General features: G+C 57.2%; 1 protein-coding gene across 2 annotated transcripts in view; it reads left to right on the plus strand.

Annotated features, from left to right (window-relative positions):
• The first annotated feature begins 4,608 nt into the window (after positions 1 to 4,608).
• The window catches only part of SPATC1L (spermatogenesis and centriole associated 1 like), an 18,415-nt gene continuing 2,421 nt past the window's right edge, over positions 4,609 to 20,602 (plus strand). Inside the window, exons 1-3 of one of the 2 annotated variants that reach the window (XM_044673401.1) lie at positions 4,622 to 4,838; positions 6,628 to 6,633; positions 13,509 to 13,856. In XM_044673401.1, the coding sequence (XP_044529336.1) occupies positions 4,622 to 4,838; positions 6,628 to 6,633; positions 13,509 to 13,856 (571 nt within the window). Of the gene's footprint in view, positions 4,839 to 6,627; positions 6,634 to 13,502; positions 13,857 to 20,602 lie in introns of both variants that reach the window. The other variant, XM_044673400.1, reaches the window with a different exon arrangement.

Genomic DNA, 20,602 nt, shown 5'->3' on the forward strand with positions numbered 1-20,602 from the left:
AATTGTGAGATGCCACCCAAAGCCAAGTTCCCAAATTAAAGTATTGGCGATGTCTAAATGAGAGAACCAAAGGAATTCATTTGGCCCGTTTGCTTTTGTCTGCGGGTGCGCCGCCCTTTAGCAGCTCTACCAGCTTCTTGGCATTGCCGCTTCCAAGTTTTGTCGCAGCACCTCAGAAGCAGACTGCCTGGGGGCCCCCCTGGGTCGGGTGACCTGGTCAAGTCACTTAGTTTTTAACTGGTCCAGGGGACGACCACAGGAGGCCGAGCTTCCGCGTTCTCCCCTCCTTTCCGTTCTTATCCCCTGACTTGGGGGTAGTTTAGCAGCTGTGTTGGGAATTGGCAAAAGCCTGCAGAGATCGGGAAAGCTGAAAAGCTGGGGGGCGTTTGGCCCCAGCCACGGCGGCAGTGATGGGGGGACCCTTTCTGGCTGGCGGCCGGTGGAATGGGGGTGAGCTGTAATATCGGAGTTGTTTTCACTCGGGCAAATGCAAAATAGGAAAACTGGAACCAGCGTTCTGGGGGACTTGTCGCTCTTCCTGGAGTGGCCCAGATGCTTGGAGATTGTCCTGGGGGCTCGTGTTCTGCAAAATGGTTTTTATTCGATCCCGTCCATCTGGTCCGATTCCTCAAATGTTCTGTTTGTTGGCCGTTGCTCCCATTTCCCGTGCCGTGCCAGCTGCTAGCGTGAGCCTCGCCTTTTGACCACATGGGGCTCGCTGACTAGAATGTAAGCTCCTCGAGGGCAGGGACCTGGAAGCGCTTCATGGGTGTTGGGTAATTCATGCCGAATTTGTCGTGGGAAAATGGGTTGGGGGCGTCTCAGAACCTGGGCCTCCACGGCACTGTCTGATGGGAAAGAGGGGATAATGACGCCTATTTTATGCTAGCTTGATGCCCGCTGCCTGGGGGAGGGCCACCTGGATTGCTCCTCTGCGTTTTGTGGGCCCAAGTCCTCAAGGAGTCTTGTGCTGTTGACGGGAATAAACCCTGCCTCGCCTACACATTAACCTGCAGGAGACTTGTCTTACTCTCGTGTCACGTTGAGGCTGGCTCGCCCTCCGCTTCTGGATAGACTTTCGCCCAAGGAGCTGCCGGATTGTGAAGTAGGAGATTTCCTGTCTAGCCCTCGCTTTGAATCTTGTTCTAATGATGGAATTATTAATGGCTCGGTCGTAGCTTTCTCCTGTGTTCTGCTCTTTTGCGGGAATCATTCTTGGGCTATTTTCCTGGGTTCTGGGCATTCTAAATAAAACACTGCATTATTAACGTTGTTTTTGTCTCGACTCTATTTTCTTCCTCGTTTCTCAAACCCTCTCCAGTTGTGATGGGGAGACTGGGCAGTCTCGCTTCCTGCTCTCACTGACGGCAAAGTCTGCCGTCTTGCTCTTGGCTTAAGTCCTGGCTCTTCCCCAGAAGGCAATCTAAGAATCGTGTTTTACAACAGGACACAAGTTTGGTTTGATATCCAGCCTTTTCCTGTTTTGGGCTGTAGACTTGATTTTTATGGGTTTTTCCCCCTATAAATTGATCAGATTTGTCCCCTCAGTTTCCCCCAGTTTCCTAATGTTGAAATGTTGGCTTTCTCATTCATGAAACTTTGAAAAACAATCCGCCCCCATTTTTTTTTGTTGATGTTGGTTTGTGGTGTTGGGCCTTGGCATCTGCCAGGAAGTCAGGAGAACGCCATCTTTCTTAGTTTTTGTCTTGCCTTGCCTGAGAATTGATTTCAAGGCAGAAGAATTTAGGGTTGGGGCTGGGCAATGGGGAATAAGGGACTTGCTCAGGGTTCCACAGCGAGGCAGTGTCTGAGGTCAGATTTGAACCCAGGACCTCCCATCTGTGGGCCTGGCTATCCTCTGAGTGGCCTCACTGCCCACTTGCTCAGCTTTTGAAAGCAGTTGATCTAGTTCAGGGACCATTCCCTGCATGCAGGCTAGAATTCACCGGGTGCCTTTCTCTGAGGCAGCAGCTTTGCCCGTGCCGGCATCTGGTTTCAAAAATAGCCGCCCGTGTCTTCGCCATTCTCAGGCTTGCTTTGCTGGCGCTCGGTCCTGACGAGCCATCTCGGGGTTTGTTTACTCTTGTCCATCACATGTTTGGTTTTTTGGCAAGCCAGCCTTGACTGCTGAGGAAGCCTGAATTTTCAGTGTCTTCCCTGGGGTCTCCTCACCCTAAAAACGAAGGCCTCTCCTAGGGGCCACCCTTGCTGTAGCCTCTCAAAGCTTGGCTCAGGAATGTGCTGGAAACGTGGGATAACCTGGAATGGGGGGAAGGAAGGGGAGGAGACATTGTGCTCGGCTCCCTCCCGTTGGGTGATTGGGAGCCTGATGGGGCCTGTCGGAGCCAGCGGCACTGACATCTGCCGTCCAGCCCTCCAGACTCGGTTGTCCCTCCGGACTTGTCTTTTCTGCTGTTTTGGCCTGAAGTCAAGATTGTCCTCAACAGGGCTCAAGGAAACCCAAATGGGCCCAAATGGGGAGGTCCCTGTATGGGTGTGTAACTCAACCCCAGGGCGGCCCTTCTGGGCTCCCTGTTGGCGAAGGCTATTTTCTGTCGTTTCCCAAAGTGCCTGCCTTTGGTGGGGAATCCTTGCCCCTTGGGAAGCAGCTGGGCCCACCCCAACTAGCTGCTCCGGCCCCATGAGCTCCCCAGCCTCCAGCCCAAGGGCCCATTGGCTCAGAGCCCTGGCCCGGCCTGGTTCTGCCCACCCCCAGTCCACAAGACTCGCTCTCTGGTGAATACCCCCAGCTCCAGGCCTTCACCACTCTCCACACACTGCCCCTCCTAGTGCGTGGGGGTCAGACCTGAACCTGGGCTCCAGAAGTGCTCTGACTGGAGCTGGAAGGGGGCTGCTTCTTGGAGGCCGGCCTCTCCCCGTAGCTCGAGGTCTGCCTTTGGCCGTACTAAGTTGGGTGTCCGCTAGTTCTCTCCCCTTGCTGCAGGTTGACCGTGCTTGGGTTCGAGTCAATGAAGGCTTTATTCTTACTCCATTCTCCCTTCCCCACCGGGCTCTGGGTTCTGGCCTTCCCTCCCCACAGACTAATGCAGACGGAAGCATCTCCAGAAGTCTTCCTTTGGAACTCGGAGCCTTGTCCCTCCGAGCGGCTGCCTGGCCTCCATTTCCTGGGGCTCTGAGGCTTGGGAAACGGGGAGGCCCTGCGTGCTTTGAGAGACCGAGAGCCGAGCGGAGAACGGGGGGAGGGACGGGGGGTCCGACCGGGCCGTGGCCCATGTGTGGAGGCAGCGGGTACGAGGCGCGCCTCGCTGGAGAGGGGAACAAGCGCAGGAATCGGAAGGCGGCAAGAACAGATTTGGTTGTTTTAACAGACAAAGAATGACCCGAGAAATGGGCCCGTGACACAGTGTACGCGAGGCGGAGCCCAAACCAATCTATTAATAACCATGAAAAAAGACGGTGATGGCTGGGGGGGAAAAGGCCCAGGAGGGAGGACGGGGCTGCCCGGATGGAAAAAGGAGGAGGCCCGGGCTCCCTTGGGAGCACGTGGAGGCCAGGGTCTCCCCAGGCCGTCGTGGGAGCCCTCCCTGGGCCTTTGGAAGCAGGAGAGGTCAAAGGTGGATGTGGGGATTTGGGAATCATGTGTGGAGAGGTAATAATTGAAGCCATAGAAACGCATGAGATCACCAGAGGGGGAGGATGGGGAGGGGGGGAGGCCGGGCGAGAGAGTGAGGAAGGAGAGCTTAGAGGCCGGAGGAAGGCCATGAGGGTTCAGTATCACAGTGGCCGCGGCAGGAGCAGGTACGGGAGCAGGACCCTGGCGGGGCCTCCCTTTGGGATTCCCAGGAACCCGCTGCCGGCTCTCGGGAGGCCCGTTCCTGAGACTCGCTCAGAGGCCCGTCGCTGGGGGGTTCCCCGGGAGCTCTGTGGAGATCCAGGGCTGGGGCCGGGGGCCGGGAGCCCTTCGGGGGTCGTTAGAGGAGCCCCGGCTCCCTGGCGGTCGGCCCTCGCGTTTAGTCAGAAAATATCTGGGGTCCCCCGAGGCCCCCCCCACACTTTAAAGACCAGCCAGGCTATTCGAGTTAGTCCTTGTCCAACGGAGGCCAGGCTGAGGATGGGGGGGGGGGGAGGGGAGGCGTCCTTTACTCTTAAGTTCTGGGAGATTCGGGGTGGCTGGTATTCTGAGAGGGAGACAGTCCTTGGGGGGGGGCTGGCCCTCGCAAACTAGAACCCCAGAGACGTGGGGCAGAAAGGGACATCGAGGGAGCCCCCGCTTGGGACGAGACTCCCCTTCCCAGGCTCAGCCCAAGGAGAAGGGGAGGAGGCGGGGAGGCCCTGCCAGAGCCCGTCGGCTTTTTTCCTGGCTTCCTCCCTCCGCCGGCCAGAAGTCGGGGTTGGGAGTGGGGCCCCGGGTTCGAATCTTGTCTCTGCCACTCCCTGGCTGTGTGCCCCCGGACTCCCCCTTCCTGAGGTTTCCTTCTGTGGCCCCCCGAGCCCGGGCGCCGTTTCTTTAAGGGTGTGTGACGTCACAAGGCCGTGGAAGGCCCAAGGCTTGCCATGGAACCTTAGAGGCTTTACTTGCTGAGTATGACTTGAGAGCCATCGTTCCACCTTAAAAGCAGTCAGACAGTCTTGTGCCACTCCCTGCAGGGAAGAGAAAGCCATGGCCGAAGGCAACGAGCTCATGAACAGGCTCATGAGTGAGAACGCCGACCTCAAGAAGCAGGTCCGCCTCATGAAGGAGAACCAGATGCTGAAGCGGCTGCTCAGCGAGAACTGCCATGACAACAGCGGCCGCAGCCGAGAAGGTCGGGACAACCGCGACTTCCTCTTCCCCAAAGTCCCCGGCTACCCCGAGGCCTGCTCCCCCGGGACCGGAGGTAAGCGGGACGGACACAGAGACGCACGGGAGGGGGGAGACGCAGGGACAGACCGAGAGACCGAGGGAGACGGACGGAGAGACAGAGAGACAGACGCAGGGACAGAACGAGAGACCGAGGGAGAGACCGAGGGACAGACAGAGAGACGGAGGGAAAGACGGATGGAGAGACAGAGGAATAGACAGAGACAGAGGGAGAGGCCAATGGACAGATGGAGGGACAGACAGAGGGAGAGACGGAGGGAGAGACAGAGACAGACAGAGGGATCACTGATGCTGGAGGTCCCCCCTGGGTTCAGCCTAAAGAGTCCCGGGCTGGACCTGGGAAGGTGTAGGCGTGAGTCGCCGCTCTCGGCCCCTCCTGGGCCGGCGACCGAGCCCATTTCAGCTTTTTCCTCCCTGAAGCAGCAGCGAGATGAGATGGGGACACGGGCATGGAGGGGCTCCGGCCCTCTGCGAGGCGAAAGGGGCCTGAGACACTAGGCTCGGCTCGGCCAGGGAGCCTTCTGTCCTTGGCGTTCCTCTGCCTGGGTTTGCCATCAGGAGGCCTGCCCGTGGGCCCAGGACGAGGCCATTTCTCCCCTCCCTGGGGCCTCAGTTTCTCTGTGTGTAATGTGAGCGCCCGGCGGGCCCTGACGCTCTCCAAGGACCCTCGGGGGGCCCATGACACTCGCCCGCCTTTCAGAGGTGGCAGTGAATGCAGTGGGGACCAGCCTTCTTCCGGGGGTGCTCAGGAGCTCCGGGGGGGCCTTTGGCCTACACTCATGTGAGTGGTTTTCCTTGGCGGGCCCAGTTGGGGCCTCCCGTTGCGTCGCGGCTTCTCTACAGGCGCTGGGAAGGCGGAGGACAAGGATGTCCCGGAACCGGGGCCGGCTCGTCCCGCTGGAGCCTTTTCTCATTTGCCCCGGCCGCGGCCTTAGCTGCCTCCTGCCTGGAGAGAAGCCTCCTGTGTTCCACAAAGGTATCCGCGCCCCGACTCGTGGGCAGCTCGGACTGCCCCGCACTGACCGAGGCCGAGCGTGGCTTAGCACCGTCAGCGCCAGCTTGGGAACTCCTGGAGCTCACCGGCCACTGGGCTCAAATGCTGCTGCCGGGCGGCCGAGTGAGGGAGATTGAGCGGCCTTCAGGGGTTCTCAGGACGGTCACTTGGAAGAGGGACCACACGGTGCTGCTGGACCTTAGAAGACAAGGAAGAGCAACGTGCGGACCCATTTGTAGCCGCAGATTTTCACCTCTAGACGTGGAGTGGGCCGCCCTCTGAGGGAGGGAGTGCATTCCCCGTCACGGGAGGCCTTCCGGGATGAGGGTGAGGATTCTGGGCTAGACGTGGCTCGCGCCGATGGCCTCCTGCGAGTCAGTGAAGTGACCTTCTGGGCTTTAGGGGGAAATCCGGAGCCGTGGAATGAAGGGGGGCGACGAGAGGCGGGAAGAGACGGGGTCAGCAGAGTGGAGGCCTAGAACATCTAGAGACGATTCAAAAATCAAGCCGGACGCCAGGGGGTTCTCTGGGTGCCCCTGAGCATGGCTGGCTGCTGGCTCCCTCTAAACAGTCTGTTTCCATGGCTTCCAAACGCCGCTCTCCCCCAGACCTCGGCCAGAGCCTCACGTGGCGGGCCGGACCGGGCTAGTCGGAGTTTCGTTCTCAGAATGAAATGGGCCCTGGGTGGGGAGAGATGGCTCCTGCGTAACTTAGACTTCCTTGCCTTCTTGGGGAAAACAAGCCCGGTCCAGGCCAGCTGGAACAGCGTCCTCAGGCCAAAATGCTGCCCACTCCCTCCTGTCTTTGGGAGGCCCAGGTCCAGCGAGGAGCGGGCGAGCCAGTGAGGACTGAGGGACGGTTGGAAGGTTCTGTCGGCTCGAATGCTTCTAAGCCAGCTGGGCTGAGGGCCGGAGGGTGAGGAGCATCTTTGCAGAAAAGCCCAGCAGCACCGTTTGCTCGGAGGATCCAGTAGCTGGTTGGGGATTTCCTTGACACTCTGATGGCAGTGCCAGGCCCTTCCCTTCCCCCACTCCTGGATGCCCACAGGACATGCTGGCCCCTCTCCCCCTGCCTCTTGGCTCAGGCTGCCCCCGTCTTCTTCCCAGCACAGGGTGGATCTTTGGGGATCCTGTCTGAGAATCCTTCACTCCAGTGGTAGCAGCTCCAAGCCAGGGCCACCTTCGCTCCCTCCCCATGTCCTCCCCTCCCCCTTTCTGGTTCTTGGGCTTCCAGACCTGCATTGCAGGAAAATGTCAGGGAAAGACCATGGCCGAGTCACCTTGGTCTTGTCACTAGCCTTGGTGTTGGCCCACTCCCCTCTCAGCTGCTTTGCCCTTCCCACGGTGACCATCCCAAGAGTCTTTTGTGCCTTGAGCCCATCCATACACCCAGTTCCCTTCCCCTCCTCCCCTCCCCACCCAAAGTCATTGCATCGCCCCCAGAGCCACAGCCCCTCCTGTGTTTTCATGTTCCCCCTTGCCTCCCATTCCCAATCCTCCTGTCAGATTCCCAGGATCCCAAGGATCGCAGGGCTCCTGGAGAGCACCAGGCTCTATCTTGGCCAGGGAATGGCTTTGGAGGCCTCCAGCCAGCCTCCTGGGTCTGATGCTCCAGAAATGCCCCAGTTCACCATTCTGACTGCAATTGGGCTAAGAAGAAGCTGCTGACCCTTGTCTGGACCCCTTGCTTGGGCAGGAGGCCATGACTTGGCTCTGTAGGAATGGAATCTTTTTTTAAAAATTAATTTAGAATATTTTTCCATGATTCGTGATTTTTCCCTCCCCCCTCCCAGAGCTGGCAAGCAGTTCCACTGAGTTATACATGTATCATTGTTCAAAACCCATTTCCATATTATTTTTGCCATGGAGTGATCTTTTATAGCTAAACCCCCCAATCATATCCCCATCGAACCACGTGATCAATTATGTGTTTTCCTTCTGCATTTCTGCTCCCACAGTTCTTTCTCTGGATGTGGATAACATTCTTTCTCCTAAGTTCCTCTGGACTGTCCTGGGTCATTGCATTGTTACTAGTAGCAAAGTCAGTTACATTCGATTGTGCTACAATGTATCCGTCTCTGTGTACAATGTTCTCCTGGTTCTGCTCCTTTCACTCTGCATCACTTTCTGGAGGTCTTTCCAGTTCACATGGAATTCCTCCAGTTCATTATTCCTTTCAGAACAATAGTATTCCATCACTAATAGATACCACAATTTGTTCAGCCATTCCCCAATCGATGGACACTCCATCATTTTCCAATTTTTTGCCACCACAAAGAGTGCGGCTATAAATATTTTTGTGCAAGTATTTTTCCTTATCTCTTTGGGGTGCAAACCCAACAGTGGCATGGCTGGATCAAAGGGCAGGCAGTATTTTAAAGCCCTTTGGGCATAGTTCCAAATTGCCCTCCAGAATGGTTGGACCCATTCACAACTCCACCAGCAGTGTGTTAGTGCCCCAATTTTGCCACATCCCCTCCAACATTTACCACTTTCCTTTGTTGCCATTTTGGCCAGTTTGCTAGATATGAGATGGTACCTCAGACTTGTTTTGATTTGCATTTCTCTAATCAGGAGGGATTTACTCTGCCACCATCTTAACCTGGAAGTCAGTCAGGAGGGATTTAGAACACTTTTTCATGTGCTTATTGATAGTTTTGATTCCTTCATGTGAAAACTGGTAGGCAGGAAATCATCCCCCACCATGCTGGGATGGAGCAAAGGAAGAAGTAGTGCCAAATAGGGGTTTCATTTAGGTCCTGGGAAGTCCAGCCACTAGGCATTTATTGACCTAGATGCCAAACAAGCCTCTCCTTTCCCTCTATACACCCTCTGCTATCATAGTAACTTTGAGGTGAAGCCCCCACTCAGGTAGTCCTCCCACTTTGTCCTACGCCCAGCAGACACCTACCTCTCTCTTCCTTTCTACCTCAGTCATGAGGAATTCCATGATTCAATTCCTCTCTACTCCATCATGCCTGACCACTTCAGCCTTTTAAGTTCCTACCTTGTCATACCCCCAGGGAAGCCCACGTTAGTATCTACACACTCCCTCTTAGTCTGCTCCCTTTCTCATTCCTCCCACTTGGAGCCATGGAATTCTTGGGCACATTTTCTCCTGTTCCCCTAGCACCCTGGGATATGTGGAAGGTGTCACCTCATTTGTCCTCACTGGGGATACAAAGACAATCCTTTGATGCCTCCTAAACCCATCCTCCATTATACTCTTTCCAATGTTCTCTACCCTCTTTCCTTAAATGCCTCCATCATCTCATGGAAGACCTGGTCTTGCTTTGGTCCTTGGTTTCCAAGAAAAGAGAGGCCTTTCCCATGGCTTGTGAGCTTCCATCTCTTCTCTGTGCCAAACTGCTGAACCCCTCAAGGGTTCTAGGCTCTGAGGAAAACACCGCCCTTGCCCAAGGGCCACCCTTCCACTTGCCCTTCCATCGCTCTTGAGAAGTTTTTCCTTTGGCCACTTTTTTCTGTGATTCTCAATTTCTATCTTGTGGCTTCTTTTCTCTCCCTATAAGCATGCCAGCTAGGTGTAGATGTTGTATGCCCTCCTCTCATCCCAGAAAGCCTTCACTTGACCCAACATCTCCTCAGGCACCGTAGTCACCCCCTTCCTTTTGTGGCTACTCTCCTAGAAAAAAATGACCAAGCACTTGGCCTCCGGTGACTCACCTCTACTGACTTCTCAGGCCCTTGCAGGCTGGTTTCACTGATGCCATAATTGCTCAGTTCCATGGGACGTCTCTGATCACGTCTCCCTTTTGGTCATGGGTCAGTTCTTTGCTTTGGATTGTCATGGCCATATTCTGGCCGAGTTCTCTCCTTTTGCTGAATCATCACCTATTTCCTAACCATCCCCCAAGGCTCTGTCCTGGGTCCTCTTCTCTCCTCTACCTTCTGCTTGATGGTCTTATCGGCTCCCGTGGATCGCCTCAGTCACCACCCACGATGATGACTGCAGACGAGTCTCAGGTCTATACATTCAGGCCTTGTTGTTCTCTTCAGCTCCTGTCCTGGCCCACCCAGTGTTTCTTGGACAGCCCCAACTATCTCTCCTGGAAGCATCTTAAAGGCAGCGCAATTCATCCTCAAGCCCACCCGTTCTAAAGTTCCTTCTTTCTCTTCTTTCCAGTCACGAGCTCTTCATCTGCCCTCCCCTTTGACTCTGCCTTGTCTCCTCTCTCCATGTGCAGCGAGTCTCCAAGTGTCGTTGATGGCTGCTCCCCTCCACTGCCGGGGCCATTCCCCTAGGTCAGACGCTCATTACTTCTCCTGTGGACTCCCCGTCACCTCTCCACGCCACCTTTCTAAATAACTCTCCCAAGATAGAAGCCTCATTAGGTCACTCCCCTTCACAAGAGCATGGAGGGAAAACCCACCCACCCAAACTCCTCGAGGTGACCTTTGAGGAGCCCTTCTCGGGCAGCCTCCAGTCCGCCTTCCCAGGCTTCCTGGACGCCACGTCCCTTCCTGGGCTCTCAGCGCTGCCTCTCTCCTTGCCGCTGGCCTTTCTCATCAACTCAGGCCGAGAGTCACCTCCTACAGGGAGTGTTTCCTGGGCGCAAGATTCGTTGGTGCTTTTTTGCCTCCGCCTGGCCGTGTGGAGGTATCCATAGAGAAACACGTGTGGATGACCTCGACACACACGTTGAGACAGTTGGGTGTGTGTAAACATCACGTCTGCACTTCTGTGGAAATCTGTGTAGACAGCCAGGCTTCTGGAAGTCGCTATGGAGTAAGTGTACGCACGGCCTCGCAGGCGCAGCCATCGTTGAGTGCTTCGCTTCGGCCATCTCTAAAACAGTTCTCATCTACCTCTTGAGGCATAAAACCCATTTCTCAAAAGAGCCGAGTCTTGGTGGGCCTCTGAGGGCTGGTAGGGCCGAGAAAAGGGCCGTCCCTGAGACGCTCCCCAGAACAGGCGAGATCTTGGCTGTCCGCCGGCCGGTGAGATGGAAGCTCCCGGGGGGACGACTTGGAAGTGGTCGCCACTCACTTGGATGCCCTTTAGGCTTCCCCCTTCTTAGGGCCTCCAGCTCCTTAGCGACTTCTAGAAGAGTTGGGGGGGGGGGGCTTGCAAATGAGCCATCAGGATAAGGAGGCAAGTCGGGCAGAGAGGCGGCCCGGCCCCTGGCAGGAAATAGAGCTCAGAGATGATACTGGCTGCCCCGACTTGGGCGCAGAATTTGGCTCTGATTCCAGCAGTCCCCGCCAGAAAGGGGGACCTCCTCAGGACAGACTTTTCTGGCAAAAGGAAGCCTCCCCGTTCTCTCCAGAGAAAGCCCCGGCCGGCGCCAAGAGCCTCCTCAGCCTTGATCCCAGGGGTAAAGGAGGGGCCGCACGGTGCAGCCTGCCCAACGATGAGATTCCGAGGAGGGCCTCGATTCCATTCATCCAGTTTCATCTGAGAACAGGGACGCAGGCGGTCTCGGGGCTCACAAGTGACTGTCGCTCCCCTCGATCGAGTCCAACCCTGCCAGTTGCACTGAGGACGCCGCCATCATTGGCCAAGAGCGCTGCGAGGCCCTGGGGACAAAGACCAAGAAGGACGTTTTGCTCAAAGAGCTTCCGCTCCGGGGGGGCCAGGATGTGGGGTGGGGAAGGGAGAAGGCGGCCTCTCCCCAGCAATCAGGGCGGGAAGAAGAGGGAGGCTGCCCTGAACACTAGGGGGCAGGTGGGCTGTCGGGGAAGGCTCCGAGCTCAAGGAGAAGACTGAGGAATCCATGAGGGCAGGAGGCGCAGCCAACTTTGGGTGACAGAGACACAGATAGGCAGGAAACGGAAAATCGGGTTTGTGAAGGGAAGCGATGGGAGCAAAGGTGGGAAAGAATAGTCGGAGCTGGATCATGGGGGGCCGATGGAGGAATTGCCTGGTTTTTGTGCCTCGTCCGAGTGTTTCCAGTGGGCCTGGCCGGGGCTTCTCTCCGAAGGCGAAGACCTCCAAGAGGCCTGTGGCCATGTGTCGGCCTTGAAGTTCATTCATCACTTGCTTTAACGATTTAAAAACATGATTCTGAGGAGGACCCCGCCTTTGCCAGGCAGCCTGCTTCAGGAAAAGGAGGCAGAAGAAGCCTGAAAAAGCTGGGCAGAAGAGAGGGGCTCCACGGAGAGGGTGCTTATAAAGATGCCGGATTGAAGACGGCAGAGGTGCCCGTGCATGCTCGCCTACATACCGGGCACCTGCCCGTCGGACCGCTACTTCCTTCCGTGGCCCATCGGTCAGTAAACATGTATTAAGTCGGTGAGTTGGGGTGGGGGGTCTCCTCCAGGTGCGACTTCCCCCAAGGAACAGGAAGACGAGAACAATTTGTCCCAATGGCCACCAGAACGGCCGGAGCAGGCCCTGGGGAGTTTGGGAGCTCGGTCAGACATCGAAGCCCTCAAGGGAGACCAGTTGGCCAGACTTCGGTCTCGCCGCTGGACTTGGATGACTCCAGGAGAGAGAGCCAGGCTGGTGACTTGAGCAGCCCTGCCTCCCTTCGATCTAATTCCCACGATGCCCCTGGCCTCTTCCAAACGAAGGATGGTCCCTGCCCTCAAGGAGCTCCCGCTCTGAAGGGATGTAAAGGAGGCCAGGGAGGGCATCAGGCGGCGCAGAGGATGGAGAACGAGCCGAGAGAGAGGGGGTCGCTGGATCCAAGAGTGCCCATTGGGGAGTGAGGCGCAGGAAACCTGGAAAGGAGGGATGTGGAAGGGGGGGATGAAGGGTTCTGAATGCCAGGGGAGAGAGGGAACCACTGCAGGTAGTGGGCAAGGGGCGACACGGTCAGACCCTCTCCTTGGGAAAATCACTCGGGAGCTGAATGGAGGATGGACGGGAGTCTCATGGCCTGGGGGATTGCAAGGCCGGCTGTCCTTCGTTCCGTTTCCAAATTCACCCTCTAGTGATTTGGGCCAAGTGGTGTGGGCACTGCCCAGATGGTCACTCTTCCAGACTGGCATTGCCCAGACCCAACCGGCTTCCGCTTACTTTGGCCTTAACAGTAGAGCTTTGAAAGAACAAACGCCCGCCAAGCCTCAGAAGCTGAGAACATGGACCAAATGTCATCGCGTGAGATTTCATGGAGGAAAATGGGAAATCCAGCGCTTGAGTCAAAGAAGCTGATTTTACAAGCACCAAAGGCAGGCGGTGCTGCTCAGAAGTCTCAGGACGACCATCTGGGGGTCTTAGTGGACCACAAACTCCTTCAGAGTCAGGATAGCTAAGAAAATGAACAAGATCCGCAGCCGCTCTAAGAGGGGCCACTTGGGTGAGAGCCCCACCGTCCTCCCTGCTCTGGACGAGCCGCGCGTGGCCGGAGTCCTGGGTCCGCAGAACTCAAGCCTGACTTGGAGCTTGGAGTAGGGAAGAATGAGAGGAATCGTTGGACTTCGAGCTGCCCTTTGAGGGCAACCCCCTTACTTTACAGATGGAGAAACAGAGGCTGGAGAGGGGGAGGAGAGACTTGGCCAAGGTTACCTGGCTAGTAAGGGCCTGATTCGAATCTGGGTCCTGGCCTCCCCTTCTAGAGCTCTTCCTGCCACGGAGGAGCTGTCGGGGGGGAAGGGGGAGCAGCGGGTGGGAGGGAGCCGCGAGGAGGCCCATTCGGGCTGGACGTCTCGTGGACGGCCCCGGGTGAGGGCGAGTGGGGGCTGGGGGGCCCCGGGTGACCCCCTCGTGTCCTGTCCGTCCTAGTTGCAGAATACGGCAGGATCATCAACATCCCCGAGACGACGTCCAACCAGCTGCAGCCTTCGGCCCTGGAGGACCTGCTCTACTCGCACATCAACATTTCCACTGAGGAGGACACGTCCTCCCCCACCTGCAACACCCCCTCCCAGGTGGCCTTCAAGGGCTTCCTCAGCCCCCCCGACATGTACTCCTCCAGGACGACAGAAAGGAAGCTGAGCCAGCTGCTCAGCAGCATGCAGGACTCCATGATCGACAAGCCCATGCCCGAGTCCAAGGAGATCCGGCAGAAGAAAGTCTGCTTCTCCGACAGCGGCCTGCCCGGAGGGGACAAGATGAGAAAAAGCTACTACTTAAATGGTACTGGGGCCCTCGCACCCGGGGCTGGGGGGCTGGGCGGGCACTCGGCTCCTGGGAGACGGCCCCGAGGGGCTCCCTGTCCGGACCACCCTGGGGCCGCCGAGGTCACACCTGGGGGGCTCTCGAGCTGTTGGCTGCTCCCGGCTTGGCCGCAGGGGTGCCCTAACGAGGCCGCGTCCGGCCAGGAGCCCCCAGGGGCCTCCCCGGCCTGGCCTTGTCCCCAGAGAGCTCCGTAGAGAAGGCTGTGGAGAGCGGCTCTCGCACCCAGGCCTCTGGGAAGCCCCGGTGCCCCCTCACTCGAGCTGGGGATGAGCCGGCATGGAGCTGGGAAGGGCGGCTGGCATGCCGGAGAGTGGGAGGAGCCCCCGTGACCTCGGCGGGCCGGAGCGGGAGGCGGATAAATAAAAGGATTGGAGGCCGCTGCGAAGGCCCACGCTTGGGTTCAAAAACTCCATTTCCTTAACCTGAGCCAGGGAAGGCCACGAGCCCGGCATGTTCTCACGGCCTCCCGAGGGCCATCTTTGCCTGCCAGCCTGGGCTGGGCCCACGGGAGACGGGCCAAGGAGACGCCTCAGGCCGGCCTCGGCCCTCCCTCGGGCTCCGCCCAGGCCTCTGCTTTAGGATCCTAGAACCACGGACGGTCCCCATCCGGAGCCACAAGGGGCCTCCCCCATGCCGTGGCTGCCTCGGGGAAGCCCTCCGTCTTCCCGGGCCCTTCAAAGCAGAGAAGGCGTCGGAGGCAGCGCGGGGGGCCTTAAAGGGGCCATCGGGGAGGGGAGGGAGGACACGAGCCAGACTTTTACTCTCGTTCCATCCCCCACAGCCCTGGGGGTAGGTGCTGTTCTTGTTCCCATTTTACATCTGAGGAAACTGAGGCAGGCAGCGGCAAAGTGCCTTGTCCAGGGCCCATATTGTGCTTTTATCAGTTACTCCCTCTAGTGCCACCGCTCGGCCCCCCTCCCCGCCATGATGGGGCTTGGACTCGGAGCAGCATTTGGCCCGGGCCTCGGGGGCTTCCTGTGGAGCCGCACCCGGGTCTGCCCCGCAGCTCCTCAGTCTTTCCTAGCCCGGCTACTGTGCATCGTTCTAGGCTGCGGCTTCTGTCCGGGAGGCTCTGAGCCTCTGGGGAAGGGGGAGACGTGCACGCGTGGCCCCCCGGCCCCCCGGATCTGGCTGCAGCTTGGACGGTCACGAGGCCTCGGGCCCTTGGCTTCCTCCTCTCCCAAGCGAGCTCCTCGCACTCGCCTCCCGATGGGACCAGGCCGCCCTGAGGAGAGCTGGCAGGGCTTCGCCTGTTCCTGTTCCAGCAGGCCGCCAGGCCGAGCCGCTCCTCCTCGGGGCAGCTCAGGGAAGGCCCCATGCCGGGGCCCACAGTCAGGCCTGAGCCCCGAGTCTGGCGAGAAAAAGAGCCCCCAGAAGCGGTGCCCGTGTGGGCAGCTCCTCCCCTGCTCAGGACACAGGGCAGAGGGGCCCGGATCCCCCCATTTCCTTTCCTGGAAGTTCTCTCCGTCTTGCTCCTTTGCTCTCCTGCCAGCCAGACCAGATACCTGGGGCCCAGGAGCTCGCTTTCCCCAAAGGTTCCCTGCACCCCCCCAGGCCTCCTCCTGGGAGGGACAGAGGGCCACTGGCGGGGGGACCAGCCCAGAGCCATCTGTTCTGATTGCCCTCTGAGATCACCCCATTTTGTTTGTAGGCAGTTTGTAGACAGGACCCTCCCTCACTCAAGAAGCTCCTGGGACTCCCTATTACCTCCAGGCTCAACTCTAAACTATCCTTGCTGGGCACTGAGAGCCCTTGGGCCCCCGGCTGCCTCCTTGCCTCCATCTCTGGTCCGGCCAAACTCTTCTAGCTTCTTGCTTCTCCCCCAGGACCCTCCATTTCCCTTTTCTGTCCCCTTTCCATCCCGCACCCCCCTCGCCACCACGAAGAATCCCCCATTTTCTTTTTCTTTTCTTTTCTTTTTTTTTTTTAACCCTTAACTTTTGGTGTATTGTCTCATAGGTGGAAGAATGGTAAGGGTGGGCCATGGGGGTCAAGTGACTTGTCCTGGGTCACACAGCTGGGAAGTGGCTGAGGCCGGATTTGAACCCAGGACCTCCCGTCTCTAGGCCTGACTCTCACTCCACTGAGCTACCCAGCTGCCCCATCCCCTGTTTTCTTGAAGGATACCAAGGCCCCCCCCCCCGGGCCCAGCTGCTGGTTCCTTCTCCCGAAATTCCCTCGTCTTTCGGTGGCACCACGGAAGCTCTTTTGCTTCGGCTTGGTGTCCCTGGAGCCTAGCACTGTGCCCGCTGACGGGTGGGCTTCAGACCTGCCCGGGCATGGACTAGAGAGGTGGCCCTTCCATCCCCGAGATCATTGCATGAGCCCTTCTCTCGCGTCCACACCACCCTGAGGGGCTCCTTCTGCTTCCATGGCTTCGGAATGCAGAACTGGCATTTGTGCCAGGCTTCCGATGTGCCAAGGTCTTTTGGGAAATGTCTCTGTCTCTATTTCTTCTCTCTCTGTCTCTGTCTCTCTGACTGTCTTTCTGTCTGTCTCTCTGACTCTGTCTCTATTCCTTCTCTCTCTGTCTCTCTCTCTGTCTCTCTGTCTCTCTGTCTGTCTGTCTGTCTGTCTGTTCCCAGTCCCTCCTGCCTCCAGGCCTGGCACTTTCTCCACTGCGCCTCCCAGCTATGTCCTAGCAGACATTTATTGAGCAGCTCCTTACCACGCTCCAGGCACTGGGCCGAGCACCGAGGGCACAAGACGAAGCAAAAGCAGCCTCGTGGGGAGGCAGCAGCTGCAAAGAGCCGTCTACAAACGAGCTCTGGGAGGGCCAAAGGGGTGACCTGAGAGGGCGACCGGAAGAAGACTCAGCCAGGGCCCGGGCTTGTGTTCGGGGCTTCTCCTTCCTCGGGCCCACTCGTTTCAGAGGTGCCTGGCCGGCGGTGCTCTAAGAGCAAGGACGGGGAGGCTGGGGGTTTCTCCAGCACCCATTCTGTGCCAAGCATTGTGTGAAGTGCTCTACCAACGTTCTCTCTCCGGTTCCTGGCCACGGCGACGCTGGAGGAAAGATGCTATAATTATCCCCATTTTACAGATCAGGAAACGGAGGCAAACGGGTTAAGGGACTTGCTTAGCATGTAGCTTCTAATCAGGTTCCTGCAGCATTCCAAATTCATTAGAAAGCCTAAAGAACCAGAAGCTGGCTCCGTGGGGAGAGATGTGGCAGCCGGAGCACGCTGCCTTAAGAGCTTATTTGCACACCATTTGGGGGGGGGGGGGGATGGTGCCGAGCAAGCAGGAGAAAAGGGATCCCCGGAAAGTCTGGGGCGCCGAAGCACTCTGCTGAGTTGAGAAGGGCAGGCGGAGGCCACGAATGACAATCGAGGGATTCTCCCCGTCCTGGAGAATGGCATCCCGGGCGCCTTTGGTGTCCACGTCCTGCTGAACCGGAGAAGGGGGGCAGCCCAGCCCGAGGGCCCACAGGACCATCTGCATCCGTGTCCACAGGCTGCTTGGGAGAGGGAAGAGCGAGCTTTGGGGGAAGGTCACGAACGCCATCGCTCAGAAATGGCCGTAAATCGCGGACCCTGCGAGCTCGAGTCAGAAAAGCCGGGTGCAACCTTGGCTCTAACCAGCCGCTCGACCGCGAGCAGGCCCCAGCCTCTCGGAAGCCCGGCCCCATCGACCGCCCTTGAGCGCACCTGCCAGCCCTGGCCTTCCGCCCGTGGACGACCGTGGCGTCTGTCTTCATCCTGGGCTCCGATTTCAGAAGAGAGGAGCTCTAAGGCCACACTCGAGGACCCAGCCTCAGTCCCTGGGCCGGGCACGTGGCTGGAGCTGTCCGGGAGGACGCAGAGAAGGCGGGGGCTGGTTCTGGTCCCACCCACCTGGACTGGCTACTGGTGAGTGCTCACGCGGAGGTCAGGAGAAGCAATACGAGGACGCGCTCGAGGTCTCTCGGAAGAACTTCGGGGTCGATAGCGAGACGCGGGAGATGCTGGCACCGGACCGCCCAGCATGGCATACCCACGTCAAAGAAGGGGCTGCGCTCTCCGGGCCAAGCAAAAGGACCCCGAGAAGGCTTGACCATGAGACGGATCCAAGCAACGCATTCTGGGAGGCGTAAATGTAAAACTTTAGGCTCGGACTGAAAACATCCACAAATCCCAAGTCGACGTGGCGAACGCGTGGCTCATGGTTGGGCTCGGAGACGGCTGCCTTTTTTAATGGACTCCAAGGGCTGCGCTTCTCCTGGATCCCTCCTCGCCGTGGTGGGGGAGCGTGCAGAGCTCAGGGAAGCTTTGAGCTCTGCTGGGCAGCGTTACCCAAGGCAGAAAGACCAAAGGCAGTGCACCGGAGAAGGCCGCGGCAGATGGCGCCAGCGTCTTTGCCGAGAAAGCCCCCGGATGGTACTAAAATGTAGAAGAGACGAACCAAGAGATGAGCCCCTCCACTTGGAAGGTGTCCAGCAGGCCACTCGCTGCGGAAGAGCAGAGGGCAGCCACCCTGGGCCCAAGCCAGAAGGAAGCTCGGCTGTGCCGTGGCCGGTGATGAAGCAGAAGTCCGATGGTGTCGGGATCAATACTGCACAGGAGCCTGGAATGTCAGAACCACGAGCCCGTGTAAACTGCTCGGGCCCAGGCAGGAGCGGGAAAGATTCAGCAGCAATATGTCGAGCGTCAGTGAACTTCAGTGGATGGGGATGGGCGAATTGGACTCGGGATCGCCACATCTACGGCCGGGCCCAGAATCCCGGGCAAGCAGCAGAGCATTCCTCAGCGCCCGTAATCGGGGGAGAAGAGCAGCGCCGAGGCACGATCTCAGAAACGACAGAATGAATCTGGTCGAGTCCAAGACATCACGGTATAATGTGTCTAATAGTCACAGCTGCTCCAGGGAGGCCAAAGGTGCTCCGTTCTGTGAAGATCCGGAGCGTCTTCTAGAAGTCGCACCCCAGAAGACGTCCCGGGCCGCCCAGGGGTCCGGAACGCGAGTGCAGGAAATCAAGACAACCCGGGAAACAGGCAAGTTTGGCCTCGAGTGAGTACGGTGCGAAACCGGGCAGAGACCCCCGGAGTTCTGTCAGATAACTCGCTGTCACAGAGGACCCTCTTTCACCAACCCAAAGGTGTCTCTGTGCCTGGACGTCACCAGACGGTCAGCATCGAAATCAGACGCATTTGCTGCCTTAACACGGGAAGGGGCAGAAGCCCCGTACAGTCCGTCTGAACAGCGCCCGGAGCTGACCGTGGCTCAGATCGTGAGCTTCTTGATGTAAGATTCAGGCCGACACTGAAGAGAGCAGGGAAACTAGCCGACCAGACAGGAAGGACTAATAGCCTCCCTCAAGGATATGAAGTGGACGCAATCTGGCAGACGGCGCCGGAAGAGCTACGGCCAGGGGGGCACAAGACTGGACAGGGGGCAGCAACAAAGACGAAAAACATGCCAGAGAAGAAGAAGAGCAGGAAAGCCAAATGACTTCTCAGGAAGCCTGCCAGAGAGCTGAGGGAAGAAGGAAGGAGAAAGGAGAAGGGGAAAGCTAGACCCAAACAAATGCAGAATGCCGGAGAATAGCAAGGAAAAGTAAGAAGCTTCCCTTAAATGAACAAGGTAGATAGAGCAGCAGGCCTGGAGATAGGAGGTCCTGGGTTCAAATCTGACCTCAGACACTTCCTAGCTATGTGACCCTGGGCAAGTCACGTAACCCACATTGCCTAGCCCTTATAGCTCTTCTGCTTTAGAACTGACTTAGTATTGCTTCTAAGGCAGAAGGTGTAAGGGTTTAAAAAAAGAGCAATGCAAAGAAATAGAAGAAAACAATAGAATGGGAAAGACAAGAGAGTTCTTTAAGGAAGTTCTTAGAGATCTTGGGAGCATTTCATGCAAAAACGGGCACAATAAACAACAAAAATGGTAAAGACTTAACAAAAGTAGAAGAGACTAAAAAGAGCTGGCAGGAATATACAGAATTATACAAGAAAGATATTAATATCACCAATAACCACGACGGTGGGACTACTGACCTGATAGCCAGACATCCTGGGGAGGGAAGTCAAGTGTCCTAAGGAAGCCTGGCTGACAGTAAGGCTGGTGGAGGTGACAGAATTACAGCTGGGCTACTAAAAATCCTCAAAGATGATGCTGATAAAGTGCCTTCAATATCCCATAGATCTGGAGAACTCCACAGTGACTACTAGACTGGAAAAGATCAGTTTGTATCCGAGACCTAAAGAAGGGCAATGCCAAAGAATGGCACTCATTTCACATGCCAGCAAAATTATGCGAGCTAGGCTTCAGCAGCATGCGAACTGAGAATTACCAGGTCAGGTCGGTTTTTTGAAGAGACAGAAGAACTCGAGACCAAATTGCCAACATTTGTTAGATGATGGAGAAAGCTGGGGAGTTCCAGAAAAACATCCAGTTCTGCTTCGTGGACTGCTCTAAAGCCTCTGACTATGTAGATCTCAACAAAAAGTGGGCAAGTCCTCAAAGAGACCTCTGCTATTGACTGTAGTGCTGCCTGGCTCTTACCTGGGTAACCCTCCCTACCCTCTGCCTTACAGCGCCTTTGTTTGGACTTTCCCTCAATTAGACTAAGCTCTCTGAGACTGGGAAGTTCATTTTTCTTTCTTTCTTTCTTTCCTTTCTTTTCCTTCCTTCCTCCCTCCCTCCCTCCCCTTCCTTCCTTCCTTCTTTCCTTCCTTCCTTCCTTCCTTCCTTCCTTCCTTCCTTCCTTCCTTCCTTCCTTCCTTCCT

The sequence above is a fragment of the Gracilinanus agilis genome, chromosome 4, assembly GCF_016433145.1.
Source record: "Gracilinanus agilis isolate LMUSP501 chromosome 4, AgileGrace, whole genome shotgun sequence".
Classification (NCBI taxonomy): domain Eukaryota; kingdom Metazoa; phylum Chordata; class Mammalia; order Didelphimorphia; family Didelphidae; genus Gracilinanus; species Gracilinanus agilis.